General features: G+C 37.4%; 1 protein-coding gene across 12 annotated transcripts in view; it reads left to right on the top strand.

Annotated features, from left to right (window-relative positions):
* The window catches only part of TTLL5 (tubulin tyrosine ligase like 5), a 240282-nt gene that overhangs the window by 98938 nt on the left and 127426 nt on the right, over positions 1-13918 (top strand). For 7 of the 12 annotated variants that reach the window (XM_033107454.1, XM_033107458.1, XM_033107456.1 and 4 more), the window contains 6 exons: positions 1056-1202; positions 2300-2403; positions 5080-5207; positions 7529-7612; positions 8168-8569; positions 13431-13615. In XM_033107454.1, the coding sequence (XP_032963345.1) occupies positions 1056-1202; positions 2300-2403; positions 5080-5207; positions 7529-7612; positions 8168-8569; positions 13431-13615 (1050 nt within the window). The remainder of the gene's footprint in view (positions 1-1055; positions 1203-2299; positions 2404-5079; positions 5208-7528; positions 7613-8167; positions 8570-13430; positions 13616-13918) is intronic. The other 5 variants (XM_033107453.1, XM_033107457.1, XM_033107461.1 and 2 more) reach the window with 3 other exon arrangements.

The raw sequence follows: 13918 nt of genomic DNA, 5'->3' as shown, positions 1-13918 counted from the left end.
TTGAAGCATTCATGACATTATGAATAGGTGTCTGTTCCAATTTCAGAATCCTTCGCCACATCTCAAGTGAGATGCATCCTTTCTTCCCCTCAATGACCTTCCTCTGTGCCCTCCTTACCACTCGCCAACTCTAAAAGCTCCCTTATCCTTGGGGGAGAAAAGAGAAAGTCTAGTACCTTTTAAGCACAGTAACTTTTTTCTTTCCCTTTATCACTAAACTCTTAAATCAGTAGTTTCTGCTCTTCACCTATATTCTTCATTACCCTTGAATTTCCTAACTGCTTCCTTCTATTTCTTTGTCTCTACTGAAAGTATTTTCTTGGAATTATCTCACACTGGCCAGCTGGAGGGCCTTCTCTTAGTTGTGGTCCTTTCCAGCTCTAGCCTCTTGGAAACTTCGGACTTGAGACCCTTTCCTCCCTCAACTCCATGACACTGTTTTCTCCTGGGTTTCTTTCTACATTTCTGATGTTTTCTACCAGGGGTTCTCGTGTGTGTGTGTGTGTGTGTGTGTGTGTGTGTGTGTGTGTGTGTGTGTAGGCATGGGGGAGTTGTTGGGTTTTTTGGGGGTTTTCTTCTGATTTTTTCCTTCTCTTTACTAGGTCTAAGCATGACTATTTCTATATTCTTTCTCTGCCTTATCACCTTTGATGATTTTGTCTGCTCCCTTCGTTTTAGTTTCCACTATGTACTTATCCTTGAAGGCTACATTCCCTAAACAGCTTTCTCTGATCGCCCTATTAGAAGTGATATTTGCACTTTGAATTATTATAGTGCTATTTGTATGTGAATTAACATGTATAGCTACTATTTTTACAATTATTTTCTTACATATTTGATTTTGATTTTCTGATTGACAGTGTATTGAGGACAGAGAGTAAGTTTCTTTTGTCCTTCTGTATCCTTCTTATACCTGACATGTTTGCTCTGGGTCTTATTTGTTGAAATGTATAGTATGCTTCTTCTCACATCTCTATTGTGTAATCCCTTGATAGCACGTCTTCTGTTGCTTAGCACAATCCCTGCCTTTTTACCCCCAATGACTTAATGTATAGGAACTAGTGGTTCGTTTCCTCAAGCGAGCATCAAGCAACCTCCAGCACTCACTGAGGATGGTGTTACCCAGTCGACGATTGGCACTTCTGGAACGCAGAAGAATCCTGGCCCACCAACTAGGTGACTTTATCACTGTGTACAACAAGGTAGGTGGTTTATCTGTTGGTTTTGTGTTTTAGATTGCCACACACTGTCAGAAACAGGCTAGAAGCCTTTGTCCTACTGGGTGGAGAGGTCCTTCTTCCCTTTTCTAGCATCATTATCCCCGGTGTGTGAGGGGGAGCTGGACCTCACTCCTTAACCTAGCTGTGCTGAAAAGCTGCTTACTAGTTCTGAAGACCCAGCGGTCATAGTTAGCTCTTATCAAAACGTGTATTCCTTTTGAGTGCTGTTGCACTTGAGAAGATTCCTGGGCTATGTGAATTTGCATTGGCGTTCTTGTGCACGTACACCGTGGTGAATTGACTGTCTGAGAGCAAATCTGAACTGGGGATTTAATAGAAAGACAGCCTTCTTTCCTGAGAGTTATACTTTGTTCTTTAGAAATCATTTACATCATTTCACAACCAAGCTCAGGAAATGTAGTATTTGGTTAGAATATTTTGCAAAGCATCTTTTATCCATAGGTCTCAGAATGCTTTAGACGTATCATTTTTTGATTATAAAATGTATGGCCATTTGCAAAAGGGAAAGCTGAGGCCTAGAAATTGAAATGGCTTTTTAAAAGAGGCATGGAATGGTTAGTAGAATTACCACACCCAAATCCATAGCCGTGATTTATTACAGATCTTTTGAGAATTTTGGTGTGTCTTGTATAAGTGAAGAATTACTCATTTTGGATGCTGGTAAAGGAGTATCTTCAAAAACCTATCTTTCCTCTCCCTAATTGTAACAAAAGGCAGCATCTCTGTTGTCATACTGTTAAAGCTGCAAGTGTGACCACAGACATTACTAAGCTACTATAAAAAACTCTTTCCTCTGTGGACTGTGTGAGTAGAAAGTAAAAAACATGATAAAAAATTACATTTATTCTGTAATTTCTATTTGTAAATTCCACAATATTACATGAAATAATGGCAGAAAGCAATATATCATATTTACAGATAACAAAAGTACATGGAGGAATTAAATGTCTTTACTATAAAGACAGATTAACCCAAGGCATGAAACACAGATGATGAAGTGTGCATTTACCAGGAGTCACTTTTATCTTGTTTTTCTGTGGGGATTGGGAACTGGGTAGGAAACAGAACAAATGGCTGAAAAGAAATCGAAGAAGAAACTTGAGGAAGAAGAAGAAGATGGGGTGAATGCGGAAAACTTTCAGGAGTTCATCAAACAAGCAAGGTAGAAGATATTCTTGATTAATAAAAACTGTCTTATTCCATCTTCTGTAATGCCCCATTGAATTCCCAATTTTCCTTTGTTTCTAACATATGGATGTGAGTAAAATCACTCTTAGAAGGAAAAAAAAAGAGTTTCATAGGCTTGGCCTCTCCATATCTCAGCCAATTATGTTGCCGTTGCCATGGTTTCAGTTATCAAAACACTGCTGCTGGGTATCTGGGCTGTATTTCTAGACAGCCGTCAAAGTACACACCACTCAACGTGCTGAGAAAGCCCTTTGGAAAGTTGAAGTTAGAAGCTTCTAGTGTTTACTGGATCTGAATTTCACCCTGACCTCCTGATGTAGGGAGATGACCAAATTTTGCCTACGTTGAGTGGGTTGAGGAATTGGCAATTTCTTAGCACTGTGAGGGTTACGCCTAATTTATATAAAATAGAACAAGTCCTTCATGCTTGGGGTTCGCCTTTAGGGATTGAAAAATGTCAGCATTCAGCTCTCTGTCTTGATACAAATCAGCAGGCCATTTTCTCCGTTTGCAATGTGTTTCCAAAGGAAGAGGTAACAAAGGTGTTCAATTTTAAACTTTCTATGATTTATACCGGAAGGCCTTTTTCTAAAACAGACTTGTACAATAAAGGATAAACATCTGTATAACATCATTAATTAGTCTTCAACCATCAAAGTCAGTGAGGAGAAAAGCAGGTAGAAAAACCAACTCTGTTAATTTGTGAAGTTAAATCGGGTGGTAGAATATCAGTCACCAACTTAGTTTGATCTGTGTCTAATACCTTATGTAGACCAAACCGTAGCCTCAGTATCGTGTACTTAAACACACAGCAAACAAATAACCTCATTTTTTAGGAGTTCATAATTGTGTGAGGTTATTTTGTTGACATTCTTGGGTCTTGAATAATATGATTGATAAAGCAGGTATAGAAACAAAGCAAGAAACAGTTTCTCACATCAACATTATAAAAACAGAAAAGAAAAACTAGATTATGTTCAGAAAATGGCTCTACTTTTAAGTAAAAAGATTAATTTCTAGTTCCCCTTAGGAGTCTTTGAAATCTCTAAAATATAAAAAAAAAGAAAATAAAACACAACGTGTTAAAAAGTGATGTGTATTCCCCTACCAGCCCTAGCTGGGTACTAAAAATGAATTATGTATGCTATTAACTTGGATATAGACTTGGAGATAAAGTATATTGGACCATACTTACCCCAATTGTGGATTAAATGTTGATTGTTGGAAATGAGTGGTAGTTCAGTTCTTTTATTATATTGGGTGGTACATGGATGCGTTTGTCAGGGTTGGTAAGTTCAAACACCTGCAGGAGTTGGGCAGGGAAACAAATTATGAAGTGGGTGGAGGATAGGACAGGCGGTAGAAAGCAGCTTGTATTTGACCAACAGTAACCTTTCCCTTTCAGCTTTCTGTGAAGGGCCAAGTAAAACACAGACAGGCGGAGGCGGTCGCCTGTGGCAGCCTCAGTGTTAGGTCTTCAGTCGTTACTTGAGGTCTTTATCTCATGGCACTTTGCTACTTTGGAGACCTTGGGGTTCACTCTGAGATTCATAGACACCATTTCCTAGGTTGTCATTACAGCGTGTACTTTAGATACAGATACAGGTTCTTTGTCATCATGCAGGGATATTTTGCTTATTTGAAGTCCGCTTGTCTGGAATGTAGCCAGACTCCAGGAACAAAATGTGAAAAGCCATTGAGAGGCTGCTGTAGATGTTACAAAACCCACACATAATACATATCCTAGAAGAGTCCAGTGGGCCCTCATCTATTTCCTTATACTTTGCATTTTGTGGATGTTCATCTTAAAGTGCATATAATTTCAATCATGTACTTACACACACAGCAAACAAATAATGTTATTTTTTAGGAGTTCATAATTGTGTGAAGTTATTTTGTTGACATTCTTAGGTCTTGAATAATATGATTGATAAAGCAGGTATAGAAACAAAGCAGTGACCCCAAGACCACCTAGTTCAGTCTCCTTCAGTGTGCAGATGGTTAGGGAACTCCTCTGTGGTTACACTGGTGGCTCACCTTATTGTTGACATAAACAATTAAAATGACAGGTGGCTCCTTTGGAGAATAATTGAAGTATTTCAATTATCTGGGAGTGGGGTGGGCAAACTGTAAAGGGCCAGATAATAAATGTTTCCGACATTGTGAACTACATGTAGTCTTTATAGTATATTCTTTAAAAATATAAAAACTGTTCTTAGCTGGGAGCCATACAAAAACAGGCTGCTGGTCAGGTTTGGGCCACAGCCTGTGGTTTGTGAACTCCTGATCTAGAACTTGGCTATCCAATAGAACTTCTTGTGTTGTAGCCACTGAGTACTTGAAATGTGGCCAGTGTGACTGAGGGAAAGAATCTTTCAATTTATTGAATTTTAATTCATTTAAATGATTGTAGGCGATATTAGACAGGTATAGATCTAGAAACTTCACTGTGGAATGAATGAAGCCTTATTATGGTATACATTTTTAGATTGCCTTACTTACATTGTATTTAACCATCTGTTAATAGGGAATTTTCAGCTGGTGCTTTTCATTTTCCCCTTCTCCAGCTTACTCCATTTCCATAATAAAATCTGGTGGAAAGATTTTCCAAAACAACTTCCTGTTCTGACCATACTTTCTCTCATTTCAGTGAGGCTGAACTGGAGGAGGTATTGACTTTTTATACCCAAAAAAACAAGTCTGCAAGTGTCTTCCTGGGGACTCACTCAAAAAGTTCTAAAAACAGCCACAGTTATTCTGATAGCGGGGCGAAGGGTGGTAAGTATGTTGGTTTATTAATGAAAAATAAGAAGAAACAAGTGAAAAAACTAGACATGCAGAGGAGAGCCAAGCATAATGTGCTTGCTGCCTAAGCACTAGTTGACTCCACGTGGTGAAATTTTGCATTGTGGGGTGGGGAATAAGGAAGCATTACATTTTCATCCTAAAAGCAGAGGCGGGACATGGTCTAATCTTTTTAGTGAGAATTAACAACAGAGAGCTTTTCAAGATGAGTAAATAATAGCTGACATTTAGTGAGCGCCCATATTACTATCTGCTGGAAATGTTCTTATTTTTTTACTTCCAAAAACCATATGGAATAGGTGCTATTATAGAACTTCTTTACAGATGAGAAAACAGACACTGAAAGAGACTGAGTAACTTGCTCAAGGGAATTTGAACCTTAGTCTGCCTGACTCAGAACTTGTGCCCTTAACCTCTATTCTTCTGCGTCTCCTCATTTCTCACTTCTGTTAAATTTTTTGCTTCCTCCAGCTCATCTCCATTGGCATCTGGGGTGGGAGAATTCTTTGTTGTATGCAACTGTCCCACACCTGGTGGCATGTCTAATATCCTCGGTCCCATTCCCTAAATGCCGTTAGCTTCCTTCGGTCATTGTGATAACCCAGAATGTCCCCATGCGTTTCTGAAAGTTCTCTGGGGAACTTGGTGATTGTGGATTGGAGAACTGATGTGGGCCAAAGTATCTAGCTCATGCCATATGATCAAAAAATAGCAGTGATCCTCTGTAATAAACAAAGCTCTGTGCTTTAATAAGATTCATTTAAAATCTAGATGGAAATGTAAGACATAGGTAACCAATAGACTAATTTTGTCAGTAGATTCAAGGATAGAGACTTTTTCCCTTATCTTAAGGCCAGGGTAATTGGTCATTTAAAATGTGAATTTTCCCTAAAAAACAATGTTAATGTTTTATAACGTGTTTAGGTCCACAAAAGCCTATTTAGCTCACTGTACAATTGAATTATTGTATTACTAGAACTCCTTCTGAGTTCAGCCCTCTTATTGGAGCTTTCTTAACTTACCTAAGTTCTGAAACTTGTTTATTCATCTTTTCATTCATCCCTTCTCCACACTTTTGCTGAGCACCCATTTTTGTGTCCGATACTGCAATAGTTGCTAGACTGTTACAGTCCTTGACTTTGTAGCGTTTATTGTCTAGTGGATCAAGTTGGGTGAGGAAACACAGGAAGAGGGTTGGTGGAAGTGTTGGGGACGAGAGACTGAGGAGCCCTTACAATGAGGTTGGGGTAGAGAAACGTGTGTGAACCTAGGTAGGTGAGGCCTAGATCGGCATTCAGGTTGTAACTTCTCCCCGGCGGTAACCGGGAAGCCCTAACAGCATGCACCTTGGAAATCCTGGGGTTCATGTGTTAAAGACTGTCTTTACCCAAGAAGATCTATACCTATACCTATCAAGAATAAGTAGAAGGGCAATAGAAAGGCCAGTATTACAACATTTGATAGTATCTGGACTCCCTTCAAGCATGAGCACACAAATGTGTGGCAATATGACCATTGCTGGTGGTGACGGAGAGAAGATAATTCATATGTTCTAATTCTTTCATTCTGAAAGATGACTTGTGACGTGGCCTTTCTTTAGTTCTTCTAGGAGCCTAGCCCTTGAAAGATTTAGGAGTATTTCCCTAAGTGTATGATTAGTTCTGCCTGTCCTGTTTCAGAATTCTGTTGTAGAAGAAAACAGATCTGTATTTGTTAGAATACAGATTTTTTTTTTTAAAGAGTGATTTTGTTGTTGAATATACTGGTCGACCTATCTCAAATAAACTCACTCAACTTAAGTAAAACCAAGGCATTTAAGAGCTACCATAGTATCTATGTGTCACACCAAAAATATTGGGGCTGTTTTATAGTTTGGTAGTTGCCCTGCTCCATTCGTGTTATGACTTCTTTGCTTCAGTGAGTACCACTAACCAGCTTGGTCTCTTGTTCCCCTAGTCTGAATTCTTGGCAGAGGCATCTGACTGCCCTTACTTAAACTTTCTTTTCCAGGTTTGTTGGCAGTCCACGGATGGCTGCCCTTCCTTTAAGTGTCTTTCCCTGGTTCAGTTAGCTAGAGCTGGGGTTGGAGATAGTTGAGAATTATTTGGTTGGTTGTCCATTCAACAGGGCAGCGGGTGAGGCCACCCTTAGAAAAGTGTGGTGAGATAAGCAGTGGTTCCTAGAATTGGTTACTAGTTGTGTTATATTTTGGAAACAAAATTATGTGCAGAGTGATGCCCTGGCATTTGACTTGTAGGAAAGCCTAAGGTCAGTATTTATTTATTTTTTTATAGATCATCCTGAGACGATGGAAGAAGTGAAGATAAAGCAGCCCAAACACCAACAAGCAACAGAAATTCACTCTGATAAATTATCTCGTGAGTGACTCCAAACTACATAGCTTTTCTGCTCCCTAAAAAAAAATCATCAGATATTAAATGATTCTAGAGCATGAGACATTACCACAAAGACGTTCCTTTTCTTTGTTCTTTCTTTTCCCTTAGAATTTCCTCTGTTCTACTGATAACCTGTTTGCCTTTCAAGGAATTTCTCACTTTAATGTTTAGAAATTCTGAGCACTTTTCTAGAAGGATGAAAAGCAGATAGAAAGGAGTTAGCTATCACTACCAGAAACTTTGTCTTGATGCCTTAGCATTTGTAAAACTCCTAGTGTGGCTGATGGAGGTAGTCCCAACTCCAGCTTTTAGAAAGGACTAAAAATAAACTGTTTCTGTTGCCAGGTGTCTCTGTAGGGAAAATTCATTATGTTCATGATGAATACTTAATTAAAGTCTGTATTTTTCATGATTTCTGTTTCATGATAAGATTATTTTGATGTTTAAAAATGTTTACTTCGTGTTTTATAGAGTATATGTCAGTTTTTCTTACAATGATCTGTTTTTGTTTTGTTTTATTTGTTTTTGTTTTAATAGGATTTGCCACTTCAGCAGAAAAAGAGGCTAAATTAGTCTATACCAATTCTTCCTCTACTTCTTTTTCTGGTCCTGCTGCTACTCTTCTGCAGAAAATTCCCAACACCCATTTGTCATCTGTTATTACAACCTCTGACCTCTCACCAGGGCCCGGCCACCATTCTTCTTTATCTCAGTTTCCTCCAGCCATCCCCAGCATGCCTCAACAGCCAACAATTTTACTGAGCACAGTCCCTGACAGTGCTTCTCTCTCCTTCCATCCTGGGACACAGAATATACCAAGCCCCGCTGGCCTGCCACGCTGTCGCTCAGGCAGTTACACCACTGGCCCTTTTTCCTCTTTCCAAAGTGCTGCACACATCTATAGCCAGAAACTGTCTCGTCCCTCCTCAGCAAAGGCAGGTGAGTGAGAAGATGAAAAGCAGCCTGCAATGTCAGCTCCTCCCCAGCCCCAATAAAAAAAGAGTGTCATCTTTTCCATTTGCCTTTTCTTTGGAAAAGTAAAGGGCCACGCGCTGCATTGTTCTGATGTGACTAAGGAAGAATCTTGCGTTTGGTCCAGTAGCATTCATTCATTGATAACAAACAGGACTTCTTTTAGGTGCTGGGGATAAAGACATGAGTAAGATAAGCCTTCTAGTTTACAGTCTAGTCAAGAGATTTCCTGTCACAGAGAATCATAGACCAATGAGTGAGCTATATGCATTCTTTCTGATTCAAAACGTCTTATTTCTGACATCAAATCAGTATTATTTTTCAATGTATTTAAAGCCAAGTATGACCTGAATAAGTAACCAAAGAATTCTTAAAATATGGTATCTAATTTTAAATGAAGTAGACCCATATTATCAGTCAAGTTTTTTTCCCCATTTTTTAAATAACAGTTTTATTGACATATAATTCACCTACCATAAAATTCACTCCTTTAAGTTGTATAATTCAGTGGTTTTTCGTATATTCACAGAGTTATGCCACACTACTATTTTATTGTAGAACATTGTCATTATCCCACAAGGAACCCCACACCTATTAACAGTCACTGTCCATTTTCTCCTCTCACCAGCCTTTGGCAACCACTGATCTCTTTTCTGTCTCTATAAATTTGTCTATTCTGGACATTTCATATAAGTAGAATCATACTCTTTTGTAAATGGCTTCTTTCACTTACCATAATGTTTTCATGGTTCATTCATGCTGTAGCATGTACCAGTACTTATTACTTTTTATAGCTGAATAATATTACTTTGGGTGGATGTACCACACTTTGATTATCCATTTATCAGTTGATGGACATTTAGGTTATTTTCACTTTTTGGCTATTATGAATAATCATGCTATGAGCATTTATGTACAAGTTTTTGTGTGCACCTATGTTTTCATTTCTCTTGGGTGTATACCTAGGAGTACAATTGCTAGGTCATAGGGTAACTTTATAATTCCTCTTTTTGAGGAACTTCCAAATCGTTTTCCAAAGTGACTACTCTATTTTACCACCAGCAGCATATAAAAGGTCCAAGTTTTCCATATCCTTGTCAACACTTGTTATTGTCTGTCTTTTTTATTTTATCCATCCTGGTGGGTGTGAAGTAGTGTCTCATTTTTGTGGTTATCGTTTGCATTTCCCTAATGTCTAATGATGTTGAGCATCTTTGCATGTGCTTATTGGTCATCTGTATGTCTTCTTTGGGTAAATGTTTATAAACACTTGGCCCATTTTTAAATTGGGATATTTATATCTTTTCATTCTTGAGTTGTAAGTGTTCTTTATATATTCTGGATACAAGTCCCTTGTCAATACATGATTTAGAAATATTTTCTCCCATTCTGTTGGTTATCTTTTCATTTTCTTGAAGCACAAAAGTTTTAAATTTTGATAAAGTCTAATTTATCTATTTTTTTCTTTTCTTACTTGTGTTTTGGTATATCTGAAAAAAATACCTTCTAACCCAAGGTCACAAAGATTTATACATGTTTTCTCTAAGAGTTTTATGGTATACATGTAGGTCTTTTATCCATTTTGAGTTACTTTTTATGTATGGTGTGGTGTGAAGGTGTAACTTCATTCATTCATTCATTCATTTGCATGTGGATATTCAGTGGTCCCAGCACCATTTGTTGAAAGAGTGTTATTTCCCTGTTGAATTGTCTTGTCAAAAGTTACTTAATCATAAATGTAAGGGTTTATTTCTGGATTCTCAGTTCAATTCCACTGATCTCTATGTCTGCCCTTATGTCACTACCACATTGTGTTAATTACTACAGTATTGTAGGAAGTTTTGAAATCACCAAAGGTGATTCTGCCAATTTTGTTCTTCTTTTTTATATTGTTTAGGCTATTTTGGGTTCTTTGAATTTTCATGTGAACTTTAGGATCAGCTTATTAATTTTTGCAAAAACAGGCAGATGAGATTTTGATAGGGATTATGTTTAATCTGTAGGTAGGGTAGTGTCTTAAAATTAGTCAAGTTTTTAAATACTTTCGTAATATCCATGTTATGGTGAGTTACAGCTAAACGATGTTTCGTAAATAGCCAATCTGCTTCTTAACCAGTATCTTATTTCAAATGAAATGGATGTTATAACATGTAGCTTGAATCAGATATATGAAATGGTTCACTTCAGTAAGTCATAAATATGAACATGTATGTCTGTGCTAATTCTGGGTGATTATTCTTATGATCTTCTCAAATCAGCAGTAATGATAATAGTAATGTTCTGATTTGGACTTTTTTTTCCCATGTGAGAGAAATGCTGTGACATCAGTGTCTTCAGTACCCTGTGTAATCATCAAAACTTTTTTCTTAACTTTTGTCACACTTTCCCAGAGAAGGATAGGGAACAGAAGAAGCTAGCCAGTTCAAAAATATTTCTTGTGATTTATGGTAAAGCTATCTAGGGATCCGTTTAGGAAAGACTTTTATAAGAAAATTTTATGGCTTTGCTGAGAGACATTAGAAAAAAGCCTATATAAATAAATAGACTATGTGCATGGGTAGGAAGAATCAGTATCGTAAGTGTTTCGGTTGTCATCAAATTGATGTCTGTGACTGTACTTGTCAATAGTCTATGGCATCTGCTGTCAATATAATTCTAACCAAAATCTCAACAGTTTTAATGTTGTACTTGACAAGCTTATTTTAAAATGATAATGGAAAGGCAAAAGGCCAAAAGTTGTGAAAACCTACTAAAGAAGAAAAATAAAGTAGAGGAGTACCTTATTAAGACTTAATACAAAGGTAGGATAATTATGACAGTATACCGTGTTTGTCCAAAAATAAGACCTAGCTGGACAATCAGCTCTAATGCGTCTTTTGGAGCAAAAAGTAATATAAGACCCGGTATTATGTTATATTATATTATATTATATTATATTATATTATATTATATTATATTATATTATTATATGATCCCAGTCTTATATTAAAATAAGACCGGCTCTTATATTAATTTTTGCTCCAAAAGACGCATTGCTCCAAAAGAGCTGATTGTCCAGCTAGGTCTCATTTTCGGGGAAACACGGTAGTATTGGCAAAGGTACAGACCAGTTGACCAGTGGAACAGAATAGAAAGTTAGAAACAATCACACAAATAGATAGAACTTTGACAGAGCTGGCATTGTAGATAGTGGAAAACAAGGGTTTTCTCAATAAATGGGGCTACATACAGGGAATGTGAAAATAGATCCCTGCCTCACACTATGCATACAATCAGTTTCAGATGCAAAACTTCAAACTTCTAGAATAATATAAAGCAGACCATCTTTAAGATCTTATAATAAGAGGCAAAAGTAAAAACATAAGCAAAACTCCTATAAATCGAGAAAAAGAGAACCCAATAGAAACATGATCAGTGATATTAGAAGAGAGGTAACAGATGCTCACTCAATGTCGGTATTAATTAGATGAGTGTAAATAAAGGCTACGATGAGATTTTATACCCCCTTAAAGAGGGAAGAATTAAGATGCTTGATAAAACTTAAGTGTTGGAGAGGGATGTGGATCAGTAGGAACTGTTATATTTGGTTTGTGGGAGCGTACAAAATACCATTTTGGTATTATCACATAAATTGAAAACTCAACATACAGTCCCACTCCTTGGCATTTACACAAGAGAAGTTCTTCCACGTGGGCACCAGGAGATGTATGCAAGAGGATTCATGGCTATACTGTTTATAATAGCAATAAACTTGAAGTAACCAAAATGTCCAGTGATGGGGAAAAAACATAAGTTGTAGTGTATTTGCAAAATGGTATGCCAAGCAGCAGACAAAATTAATAAATTTCCGCTCTACTTAGTAGAAAGGATGAATCTTGGGAGTATGGTATTGAATAACAAAATCAAGTCCCAGGAAGCTGCTACATACAGTAAGATATCATTTCTGCGGAGCTCAAAAGCTAGTATTTTGTTTATGCATACACACATAAAACTATATTTTTAAAAAGAAAGGGAGTGAGTGATAAGGGGAGATAAGGGATGGGAGGAACACATCGGTGATGTACGTTAATTGGTAATGTGACTTCTGAGTTGGGTAATAAGTTCACAGGTGTTTATTATAAAATGCTTTGTAACTTATACATTTGTTATAAATAATATTTGTTATGTGTCACATAAAAGTAAATGTGAAAAAGGTACAGTTTTTAAAGCATGGTCACCAAACTGTGTATACAGAATGATCACAGTGATAGAAGCATTTGTAAGACAGAAAGGAAACAATTATATTGTTTCTTTTCTTGGTATTTTAATTTTTTTCAATAAGATGTGTAACTATTATAGAAAAAATACACACCTTGATTTTATATTAAATAATTTCTTTTTGCCAGAATTTCAGTGCTCAAAAATACTCTGTGACATTAGGATTGTGGGTGATTTGACAGTGGGTCATAGACTACTGACAAGTGTAGTCACATTACAAGTAAAACAAGAATTATAATGAGTTTCAAGGCTACGTTTTTTGTTCAAGATTAGTAAATTCTGGGATTGGTTATTTCTCACTACTCAGGGTGAAAATTCTTTGTGAAGCTCTCATAAATCAGCAAAAACACACTAACAAATGCATGTAGCAATTTGGCAGAAGGAAGACTTTTCAGGGTATAGTAAGGATTTTATTTTTTAGAGCATTGGGAGATAGTTGATTGCTCCTTAGGTTGTCAGAGATCCCTAGGATTTGGTAAGGTATCTATCTGTTGGCTGAGATTTCTCAGTCACCATCCTACGTTTTTCAGGGCTATTTTCCTAAGTGAGAGAAAACTTTTCTCTTTTATAGCAGGTTCGTGCCATCCAAACAAACATCATTCAATAGCCAAAACACAGAAGGAGGGAGAAGACGGTCCTTTGCACAGCAGACGGTACAACCAAAATATGGTTACAGCTGAACTTCAGCGGCTGGCTGAGAAGCAGGCAGCAAGACAGTATTCTCCGTCCACTCACATCAGTCTCCTCACCCAGCAGGTATGGACAGTTTGGGGTGCCTGAGGGCTCTTTGGACCCGAGACAGAATTAAGGGTGGGCTACTCTGTCATTCCCTGTCTTTACTAATTCCCCATGCGGATGCCTATTGAATGAGATCTAGCCGATTTTGAGCTAAAGAATGGAAGTGTTCCTCTTCAACGTTAAAGAAAATGAGTTTCTGTTACAGGTACTGCAAAGTTGAGTCTGCTACTGGCTCTGATGTACTTATTTCATGGATAAACAGGCGTGAATGTTCAACTGTTAATATGCTGTTAAAGGATCGTTAAAAATATCTTCCTCCTT

The sequence above is a fragment of the Rhinolophus ferrumequinum genome, chromosome 6 (assembly GCF_004115265.2).
Source record: "Rhinolophus ferrumequinum isolate MPI-CBG mRhiFer1 chromosome 6, mRhiFer1_v1.p, whole genome shotgun sequence".
Classification (NCBI taxonomy): Eukaryota; Metazoa; Chordata; class Mammalia; order Chiroptera; family Rhinolophidae; genus Rhinolophus; species Rhinolophus ferrumequinum.
The sequence above is the reverse complement of the archived record's forward strand: the minus strand, read 5'-3'. Positions and strand labels throughout refer to the sequence as shown.